The following is an 11,704-nucleotide window of genomic DNA, read 5'->3' on the forward strand; positions in this document are numbered from 1 at the left end:
TTTTAGTTAAACGTTTATCTAACATTTTTAAGTGTTACAACTTGTTTCAGAATAGAGACCATTCAAAACTCACACAAATGCTGAAGGTTCTCTCCAGCACTGACAGAGTTAAGGGAGGATACACCTGTGCTATCACACACCTGTCTCAGGCTGGCAGCCAATCAGAGCAAAGAAGCCAACCTGCTAGGTGGATAAATAGAGAGACGATGTGGATAGAAATCAAACCGCTTCATATATCAGGATACAAACACAGACAAACACATTTGAGAGAAGAGACAAGATTACAAACTAAGGATTTTATCATCACTGTCAGAGGAGTCATGACCAAGGAGATTGAGTAAGTGTCATCAATTTTGCATTTATTTGCATTAATTTATAATGCTCTAGTTAGGGCTTTCTTTACTTGGCTCTGTTGAACACAAATCCCATTTTGTTACTAAAATTGAATTGCTATAATCGTTTTCCAAAATCATGAAAATATTATTTTTTTTGATTAAGGGTTTAACTTATGATAAAAAATAAATATTTTTTTTGTATTATCCACTGTCTAGACATTTTCAAATGAGCTGTTAATTTAGGACTAAAAAAATCCATTTAGTTTCATATGATTCATGATTTTCTTGTGGGGTGTGCTATAGTTTGCAGTTTCACCGCTGTGAGCTGTCTGTTCCTATTGAGTAATGTCTTTCTCCTCTTCTCCCACTCTCCCTCTGCTCATGTGTAAACGGGCCCCCACATGAATGAGTACATGAAGATAATTTCTGCTGAAAATTGACACCAGGACTCAAACACGCACACTCTGTCTCTTACTCTTTACAGACAGCCTGGTGCAACTATCCTAGGGGCCCGAGTGCACAAACACAGAAACGCATTAGTCTTGTGCTAATGTGTCAGAGGTCGGGGTCTATGTCATTATACAAGTGCCTAGAATTAGAAAATATGGGTATATCTAGAAAAGTCTGCACAGTTTTAAAATAAATAAACAGAAAATGCTCATTCATTTAGTGTGCGCACAGGTGCCTAAACTCTGTTTGTATTTTAGCTTCCCATAGCAGACCACCTCATTGCTAATCCTAGTAGTTAGGGAAAGTGCCAAAACAAATCCAACTGTTTGAGGAGTTAGTGATCCTCTTCAAATCCATGTCTTTTGTTTGTGGTGCTTGTGTTAAGATAAATTAAGTTCCTACACTTAGGGTTTGTTTCTGACTGTTGATCCGTTACAAGAGTTTCTACCCTTAGGAGCACAGATGAGAAGAGAAAGTCAGATTTATCACTGTTTCTTGACATTTAGTCCTTTTATGTTTCTTTTATGTTTTGCTCTTTGTGATTGTGGGATTTTCTTGAGCATTATATAGTTTGAAGTCTGGATGAAGAGCATCAGCTCTTGCACCCTGGATTTATTAAAGGCTGTAATTTTGTCACAGAACGTTTTATGTGCACCAGAGGCACATTTCTGTGGCCTTTAAGCTGTTTATCATTTTGCCATATACATGCAAAATCACATGTTGCGGTTCCAGGGAATGCTTGCTAATATCCCCTTCTTTCGCCTAGGGCTCTCATGGTACAACAGAACGAGAGTTTCAACTACTTACGCTATCCAGACAACTACGTTATGGACTCTTGGCCTAGCATGGACAGCGGTGACCTCAGCAAGACTAAACCCAGACTGTCTTCAGATGAAGAACTTGCAACTCTAAGCCTCCTCTATGAAGCCTGCAAGGTATTTATTATTATTTTTTAAAAATATAAACATAATTATTTCTTAGCATTATTTAATTTGTATTATATACTGAAATAATATTATAAATGTATTATTTTTAAGACCCCTAAAGAGCAGAAGATGACATCATGTGCGCGTGAGAGCAGCATGTACATGGAAAGGTAAGTTTGACCATACACTTTTATGATTTATGAATTAAAATGCTTTCATAGTAAACATACAGTATGGGAGCATATATTGCAAGTATATAGTATAAAAGAGAAGGCAAGATGTAAATATGTCATGACAGTAAGTTATCCAGATGTAAAATGTCACATTTTCTCTATCCAGTATATTGGTAGGTTGAGTAATTTAGCTAAAGATTATCTGAGGTCAGAGCTGGTTCAGCTGTTAATCCTCTTCTTCAACCCATCCCAAAAAGGCTGAGTCACTACACAGCACCCTTTTGTGCAAGTGAAAAATAGCTGCCTATAGAGCTTGTTGGTCTCCCCGATGTCAAAGCCTGTCGAGAAACTCAAACAGTGAAAAAAAAAAATATCAGCGTTAGGTGGCAAACAGCTCCCGCCCTGTGTTTGGCTTTGCTTTTCATGCAAAGAAAGCTCCATAAACAATGCAGAGATTGAATTAGTTAAACGTTTATCTAACATTTTTAAGTGTTACAACTTGTTTCAGAATAGAGACCATTCAAAAGTAGAGCTCACGTAATGTTTCAAAATTGTTTCAGTTTACTTACTGTTTGCATAACCAAGAATTTTTAAAAAACATATGAAAATGTTTTGAATGTTCAGATAAAATTCAGAAATAAGTTTTTTAAATAACTTAATGGGAACATTAGTAAAATGTTCTGAGAACATGTTTTGTTAGCTATTTAGACCTTGTAATAAATGTTTTGAGGAAAACAATATTAATTTCATTTGCAACTTGCATTAGAAATAAATGATAAAAATTAAGCATTATACACCTTTAAACATATATGTTTTGGAAAAGCATGGTATGATATGCAGTGGGAAAGTAATTAAATGCAGGTAAATAATTATGACTTCTTGTATACAAAAAGTGGGGGAACACCATAAAAACCATGTAGCCAAAACCTCCTTTTTCATTCTGTTGGAGAATGACACAACCTTTCATTTGCATGTTAAAACCTTGTTCTTTCACCAGTGTCTTTGGTTTCTGATCCCAAAAAGGATGCATTTCACACCTGTGGCTGGAGACTTTCAGTCTTTTATATGAGGTGTTAATGAGTTAGACCCCCCCCCCAAAAAACACTCTCTCGCACACAAACATATGTCACATTTTCTCTATCCAGTATATTGGTAGGTTGAGTAATTTAGCTAAAGATTATCTGAGGTCAGAGCTGGTTCAGCTGTTAATCCTCTTCTTCAACCCATCCCAAAAAGGCTGAGTCACTACACAGCACCCTTTTGTGCAAGTGAAAAATAGCTGCCTATAGAGCTTGTTGGTCTCCCCGATGTCAAAGCCTGTCGAGAAACTCAAACAGTGAAAAAAAAAAATATCAGCGTTAGGTGGCAAACAGCTCCCGCCCTGTGTTTGGCTTTGCTTTTCATGCAAAGAAAGCTCCATAAACAATGCAGAGATTGAACAAAGCTTCTATTGACTTTAACTCTTTTTCATCATTGTTTAGGCAGCTAACAGTTAACCTTGCGTGAATAACATTAATGATGGAGTACGATGAAAAATTGGTCACAATTTGTGCTGTCATTTATCTCTCAGGACAGTGAATAGCTCTTCCCCTGAGCTGGCCACGCTGGAGAATGCTCACATCATGAAGCTGCTTTCTGAAAGCATTTCCTCCAGTCACTCAAAGCAAGCATTACTGAGCACTGACAGCTACACCGGGGACAACTTGTACCCCCTCCTGCACCCAACACAGAAATCATGGCCATCTGACCAACCCTTTCTGGAGACGACCCCTGAGGTTTGCAGAGCATTTTAAAACACATTTACAATATAAAATATATTAATGTAATGTTTTTGTTGTAGTTTCTGAGCCATACCAACAGATCCTAAAAAATATGCCATGAATGCCTGAAACAGTTAGTAATTACCATCACTTTATGACACTTCTGTTTGTTTTCTTTAAAAAAATAGCCTCTAGCCTACAGCACGTTTGTGGGACAAACAAGCCCAGTATACTCAGAGTCCTACTCCAACTCTCCTCCAGATAGATACAGGTGAGACTGGCTTCTTAACAGTCTGAGCCTTTACAAATCAGATATTTTTTTTCTCTTCGCGTTTGTTTTCCTCAATAAAATATATGGTGACTTTACACAAGCTATAAAAAGCATGTAAAATACTGAGTAATGCCATCGCATAAAAATTCATTTGACTGTTTTTCACAGGAATGACTTCCAGTTTGTTCTTGGTGCCCCACAAGCTTCTCAGCACAAGACAACAGAAATACCCACGGTGTACCTCAACAAGGGGCAGTTTTACCCCATCACACTGCAGGGAGTGGACAGCACTGCTGGGGTGCCATGCAGCAAAGTAAAAGTAAGTTATACTTTCATAGAGCCAAATAATGGAAATAAAGGACAGAATTCATGCTTGCCATATATTTGTTCCAAAGAGAAAGAGTTGCTAGTTATTTAGACATCCTTTGAGAAATTTCAACATTTTGTCATTTAGTAACCATGACGTACAACAGAAGCTTTGGGGGAAGTTTCCTAAAACTTCCAAACTCATATGCCCTTCCATATTCTAGGTGTGACAGATTGGCTGTTTTGTAAGCGCATACACTGCTATGGTCAGTGACAAAGCAAAGAGAAAGAGCATTAGTGTGGTGACATACAACATCGCTTGGTAAACGACAAAAAGACATACAGGGAGTCCTACAGGCAGTCACTACTCTCTAAAAAACACAAAGTAACAGGTTCTGATAATGCTCCTTTTTTTCTTCCTTTATCTCTCTCAGACGGTGATCATGGCTGTGTTTGAGAATGACAAGAGTCCTGAGATGCAGCTGAAGTACTGGAACCACTGGCACGCTCGACAGCCTACCGTTAAACAGAGAGTCATTGATATCGGTACGTTTCCTCACTAATTAAACCTAAAACATGGATCAGAAACATTAAGTTTCATTATCAGGGTGTGTAGTGGATCTCTGTACCTAATTTGGCTCATCTTGGACTGCGTCATAAACTGTTAAACAAAACACAGTCCTGACTCACTGTTACCACGACCTACTAAGTTATTTACTTGAAAAGTGTCTGACCTCCGATCTTTTACTGGCACATTTTCAATTACGTGATAACTGTTTTCACTGAAGCAGAAAATAAATAGACACTGAAGTATTTGTGGGTTTTTTCTTTCAGTCTGTCTATCTCTCTTCCGGTGTCTCTCACCCTTACAATGTCTGGTACCTCTATCTTCTGATTCCTATTGATCTCTTTTGTTGAGCTGATCAGATAAATGTCATCAGACCGCCTTATCTCCTCATCTCCTTAAAGCCTGTTTGTGTGTTCCACGTTGGCCATAGTTATTAGCTGTTTGACAGTGTGTGGGGGAAATGCACGATGGGAAGGTTAGATTTAACACACGTCTGACTGGTTTAGCAGCAGCAGCAGGTGAACTGAGTGCATTACTGCATTGCTGTGGTTTCTCTAGCTGGATCAAATGCATATTTACTACATAGCTGGCATCTAAACTAGACATGAACTCTTGAGTTGTTTACAAGAATGGTTTTCAATAGACATAAGTTCTAAAGCATAGTTTTAGGAGTTTAAAAACTCTTTTAATTAACTCGGTTAATTAAGTGTATTATAAGTCGTTCCGATATGCCAGAGCACTTTGTAATTGCTCAGATTCTAAATGTTTTATTGTCCTTGAATGCTTGCAGGGAGCAGAGAGGAAGATGAGAGACGAGGAGAGGAAGAGAAGCAAGAGGAGGACCAAGAATGACTCCAGCAACAATAGTGAGTGCTTTCAGTCATATAATTACAGCCTGAGACTTTCAGAGAACACCCATTACCACCCAAACAAAAGCATAAAGAAAACCCAGTACATATCTTCCCCGTTTGGTGTCCATGTTCTGACCCAACAAGCCACTGAAATGCTATATGGCTACTTAGGATTTCCTCCTAATTTGGCACAAGTCAAAACCAAAACTAGCTTTCAAGCACATATTTTCAACGAAGTGTAAAAGAGGGCTCTCAAACTCAAATTACCTGCGGGCCACTAGCCAAACTGTGTTTTCCACCAGAGTCTGGTTTACGATAGTCATGCCTTCATTAATTGCTTTGAGTGTTAGATTAAAGCTGTTTGTCTTCTCCTCAGGTTGTAAACAGGCCCTAGTTTCCAGCTCTGTCGGAAAGGACTCTACCTACTTTAAAACTCTAGACGATCACGTCACACAACCTGTTTTATTCATCCCAGAGATGCACTTCAGCACCATGCAGCGCTGTGGCCTGGTACGCCTGTCTTTCACAGACACACACACACACACACACACACACGCTCTTCCCTATATCCTAGGATATGCGGCTTACCGCAGCATTGTTGAGTCATGTTCACCAACACCCCGAGGGCTGAGTGTATGGGAGCGAGAGAGGAAAAGTGTGGGAAAAAATGCAGTGGGAAAGAAGTGGGCTTGGAAAAGAATAAGAGAAAGTGATCTCGAGATCAGACATGCTAACTGGTGCGCTCCTGAGTTTACATGACAGCGAGCGAAACTCACCTGAGGAGGGGACGGCCAGGCTGACTGACACAGGGATTAACCCGTGGGAGCTCAAACACACGCACACACACTTCTGAGGGTGTTGAAGAGATGCTTTTCAGCTGTGTTTACACAGCCTAAGAGAGGAGGGATGGAGGCTGTTCTGACAGGCATTTTTCCCACAGTCCAGACTAGCGCAATTCTCACTTGTTAGATTTCGACATCATTTCATAACATCAGGCCTTTTTACATGTAGTCACAGCCCATATTAGTGACTTTAGCATATTAGTGAAGGATTAGGAAGTCATGCGATCATCCTACGTTTTTTCTGCATTGTCGCACCTCTTAGTGTTCAAGATGTCACTGTGATAAAGTTGTTATCATCTTATTCATCAGCGTGCGAACACGCAAGAGACAGGAAACTAAGCGCCATTTTAACAATCTTGATTGTATCTGTTTGTTATTGTCCAGGTGCCCCCTGTTAGCCTGGAGGAAAGCGACAGGACATCGCTGAAACGTATCAACTGCTACGCAGACAGCGGCGACCAGAGCAGCTCCCCACCGAGCAAACAAGCCCGCCGAGACGAGCAACAGAGAGGTATGAAAGACTCAAGATTAATTTAGAAATGCAGAAGCCTGGGAACATATCAATTTGCGATACAAATCACAGTCCCACAGTGTTTTAATGCTAAATTCTTTATTCTCAGTTCTCCTGTATGTCAGGCGAGAGACTGAGGAAGTATTCGATGCCCTCATGTTGAACATGCCAACCCTTAAGGGCCTGAGAGAAGCGGTGAGTTTTCCACCTATCTTTCCGTTACACATATTTGCGAAGATCTCACCTCGAAGAGGAATTGTACCTAAAATGTGACTCATGTCCCCTTTCTGCCTTCTCAGATTTCAGAAAAGTACGGTATGCAAGAAGACACCATTGGGAAAATCTTCAAGAAGTGCAAAAGAGGGTGAGTGAGATATTTCCAAGCTAAACTCCATTGGGTGAAAACGTTTGGGGAGCTATGACGAAGTCACGAACACAGATAGAGGGATGTCGAAATGCTCTTTCACAGAGATGAACGACTGTTAAACCCTTTTCTTATAATCTGAGCTCTATCTCAACAAGCTGCCAGGAAGCAAAGTCGACAGACCGGGTTGACGGGAGATCTATAGTGTTTGGAATGTGATGATTGCTGCTCCCCTTCAAAAAAAAAAAAAAGAGGGGGAATTAAAAGCAAAGAAAAAGAAGGAAGACAAGATGATTTCAACATAGGTAGACTCATCTGACTGTGCTGTATTTTAAATTTTTTTTTGTGGTTTATGAAGCTCAGATAGAAACAGTATAGATGAGGGATGTGCAGGAAGGCGGCACTGGCGTCTACGTGCAACCTAACGAGCCCGGGCTCTAGAAAAACACCATTTATCTCTTTGGTTGGTGATCACCCATGACACCATGTAGACATTTGCGCTTACCTGTTCAATCATCCATTTCAGAACATGTGTGGGAATAACTCACCTCAGTGCATCATAAAGTATAAGGCATTAAAATAAAGCATATAATTGTATGACCATATTTCACATCCTGCTGGAGAGTTTAAGGACCATTTGACCCACATAGGTCAAAGAAACATGTCCAGGACTCTATTAAAGGCGTTTTATCTTAATCATCCTAGCCTAGAGCTGTGTAACTTGGAGCTCAACTTTCCTCAGGCTGTTAGCTGATGATATGGCTGAGGGATAGGGACAGGTCGGGCCGCATTCTCGCTCATTCTCTCGCCCCAATCTTTAATCAGCCTCCCTCCACCCTCAGGGCTGGGAGAGCTGGCATGACCTAGTCTGTCATACACCCGCACACCATATACATGTTGGCCGTTAGAGACGACTGTTGTGCCAAATAATAGTTTGCGTAAGTCATGAGATAAGGATTTGTATTTTTAAGGATCTAAATCAGGGTCTGCCCTTAGGGAAGGAATGATGAATGCTTTAGAAGATTGTACAGGAATGCTTAATGTTTCTTTCAGCAGTTGCTAGGGCACAGTTCATCTGTACGTCAGTCAGTGTCACTCAACATAGTCATAATGACTAAAACAAATAATCATGTAGTAATGCGCAAATGTCAATGAGCAGGTGTTGGAATTAAAGCGGTATGGTTTTTGTGCAGATGAGAAGCAACTTTTGGAGTTGTGTGTGTTTGGTTCTACAGATACATGATTTAATGTTAATATAACAGATATTGTCCAATTTTGGAGTTTTTACAGTGTTTTGGTGTTAAAATATGAATATACTTAATTTTCCATGCTAATTTCCCATACTTTTACATTTAGATTACCTTTGCTGTAATCTTATGCAGAATTAAAGTTAATCTTTAATAATAATTAAAAAAATGTTTCTTTAATAATATTTTAGCAAATCTCAAAATGAATATCCATTTTTCATACTGTACATTATAATGTTGTGATGCCTAAATTTACTTATAGAATTTCAAATGCTTTGAATTTTGTGAGTTTTATTATTTTTAATTCATTAAAATAGATTAGTATTTTAATATGTCCAATTTGTTGGTTATCAGAGCAATGTATGAGCCAGAATATTAACAAGAATTTCTATAACTTATTCTTTCTTTCTTATGAACAGGATCTTTGTGAACATGGATGACAACATCATCGAGCATTACAGCAACCACTCTGCCTTCCTCATCGAGATCACTGAAGTCATGATCAACCACTTCCAGATCACACTTATGGAGTTATAAATGACATCATCAACTAGTGACACCACACCTGGTGCTGCTGCTGGCAGCTTCTTTCTGCTCTTTCGATCCAAAAGCATGACTATGAGCCAGATTCTGCAGTCGCTATAGAAACAGCTCATCTGCCAGTTCCAACATTTTCAGTTTTAACAAGACATATCAATACTAAACAGTGTAAATACCATTTTCCACTTTTGTACCTTTTTTATTATTTTATCTACAATAATTTTATAACACGAGCAATTATGATCAACAAGGTACATGTTCTGTAAATATTAATTGTAAATAGACATAATTATCATAATGTTGTGTGTTGACGTGATTTTAAAAGAGTTATATGTTGTTATTTCAATGATAAACTTGCCTTTTTGGACGCTGCCTCTTTGCTGCTTATAGAAGGCCCATCATTTCTAGGACAGGATGTGAGGCGTTTGTATTGCTTTATGCTCTGATGGTGGTTCGCATGTTTATTAATCTTGCCGCGTGTTACTTCAGCATACTTCTAGTCAGGGTGCTGTAACTATCAGCCTTTTAGTTTCACATCTGGAACACTCCACAAACACACACAAGTGTTTTAGACCTTTAAGTCGCACATTTCCACCCTTAAAGAGCCACGTATCTGTCAGTGTTTCGATCACATTTAGAAAACTGGCTCCACACATTTTGAATCTGTGTGGCTGTAACGGTTGTCAGGACAACCGGCCTTTTTGTCCTCTGACATTTAGACAAGAAAGTTCGGACGAACCACTGCAATGTCGAACTTGCCCAAATATCAGATTAAATAATGGTGACTTTTCATTTTGTGGATTTTGCATCACAAAATTTGTACATTTCAAATTCTTTGTATTGCTTTCGAACAATACTGATATACTAAAGCTGTGTTTTCCTTTTTTACTGCCTCTGCTTTTATATGGAAAATAAAATCCAAAATCCATAACATTTTCAACTGTTTTTTCATTGTTTCAAGACATTTTGTTGCTTAAATCAATTACAGCTGTTAAACTGTATGGCCCACAACTTAGTAGGTCGCACACAAACGTTGATCAGAAATAGTCAGAAATATTAAAAATATTAATATATTAGAAATATTAAAAATAAAGTGCAATTACTCATATTTAAGTTCATTAATAGGCATTACCCTCGCAAAAACATGGTTTTATTATAGTAAAAGTGTAGTAACCATGTTTTTTTTGGTGTATTGATCACGATTTTTGTACAACCACAGATTTAGGCTAAATATGATATAGGCTAAACTAAACTATGGTTAGTGTAGCAAAACCATGGTTAATTTGTGGTTACCATGTTTTAAATATAGTAACCATGTTTTTGTTTTGTTTTTATTTGTAGGCTAGTAAAACCATAGTTCATTTTTTGTAAGGGGACTTACACTTACCTGTTTCACATCATGCAAGTGTGTCGCAGATCACAGAATTTCCCGCGCTGCTTTTCAGCGGTGGTGCTGTATAGGCTTAGATCTCTGCCACAATTCTGCGCGCGAAAGATCATATTTTGAGTGCACAAAAGTGCATTTTGCACGCGCGCAATCTGAGCTTTGTGGAGAAAATCTTCGTTTCGCAAAGAAAAAAGTATTTAGAGCACACGAAAATCAATTTTGCATTTAAAATAAGTTTTTGGATGTGTGCAGACCTTCTCTTTTGCGCTTGCAACGTTTCACTAGCTTGCTCCCTTGATGCCCGCCCTCAGTGCTCTCTAAATGCTAACTACTCTCTTGCTCAACACAACCCAGCGTTACAATATGCCATAATTCCAGCCAATCAGAGAAATTCTGATTAGCTGAACACAACATTTCTTGCATTATCACGACAGCAGAAGAGGAAAAATACAGTGCATGCATGCATAATTATTAAGCACGCGAGCCGTTGGCATTTAGAGAGCACTGAGGCCGGGTATCAGGTGAGCAAGCTAGTGAAACGTTGCACACGCAAAAGAGAAGGTCTGCACACATCCAAAAACTTATTTTAAATGCAAAATAGATTTTCGTGCGCTCTAAATACTTTGTTCTTTGCGAGACAAACATTTTCTCCACAAAACGCACTTTTGCGCTCTCAAAATATGATCTTTCGCGCGCAGAATTGTGGCAGAGATGTAATCCCATAGTGCTGCACACGTGCTTCTTGAGAAAACAAACATACAGCGCAGCCTGTGTGTTCTGATTCAAGCACTTGACTCTCATGAATCTTTTAACGAATTGCCCCAAAGACATAAGAGTTATCCGTTCGAATCAGTCTAACGAATCCTTCATTGAACGAACACACCGAAACCGTCAGAGCCGCCACTGAACATGCCACATTGAATTGATTCCGTGTCAATGGGTCAATATTTTAAAGGGGTCATCGGATGCAAAATTCACTTTTGTTGTTGTTTGAACATAAATGTGTGTTGGAAGTGTGTGTAAACATCCATCCTATAATGATAAAAATCCACCCAGTGTTTTTTTAAAAATCCCTATTTAAAATCCCCTTTCTCAAATCAGGCTGTTCTGAGAGCCCTGTCAGAATGACGTAGTTCTGTACAGGCCCCTCCCACGATAGTTGATTGACAGTAG

At 39.0% G+C, this 11,704-nt stretch overlaps 1 protein-coding gene across 1 annotated transcript; it reads left to right on the forward strand.

Moving 5' to 3' along the window:
* The first annotated feature begins 232 nt into the window (after positions 1 to 232).
* On the forward strand, positions 233 to 10,075 carry LOC107721740 (grainyhead-like protein 3 homolog). The gene is made up of 13 exons (XM_016529902.1): positions 233 to 337; positions 1,552 to 1,720; positions 1,823 to 1,881; positions 3,455 to 3,659; positions 3,833 to 3,915; positions 4,084 to 4,234; positions 4,656 to 4,767; positions 5,497 to 5,655; positions 6,017 to 6,150; positions 6,867 to 6,993; positions 7,103 to 7,188; positions 7,293 to 7,357; positions 9,024 to 10,075. Exons 1-13 carry the CDS (start codon positions 321 to 323, stop codon positions 9,139 to 9,141), a joined length of 1,485 nt encoding a protein of 494 aa, XP_016385388.1. The 5' UTR covers positions 233 to 320; the 3' UTR covers positions 9,142 to 10,075.
* Positions 10,076 to 11,704: the final 1,629 nt, after the last annotated feature.

This window comes from Sinocyclocheilus rhinocerous, unplaced genomic scaffold (assembly GCF_001515625.1).
Source record: "Sinocyclocheilus rhinocerous isolate Xijiao unplaced genomic scaffold, SAMN03320098_v1.1 scaffold432, whole genome shotgun sequence".
In the NCBI taxonomy this organism is placed as follows: domain Eukaryota; kingdom Metazoa; phylum Chordata; class Actinopteri; order Cypriniformes; family Cyprinidae; genus Sinocyclocheilus; species Sinocyclocheilus rhinocerous.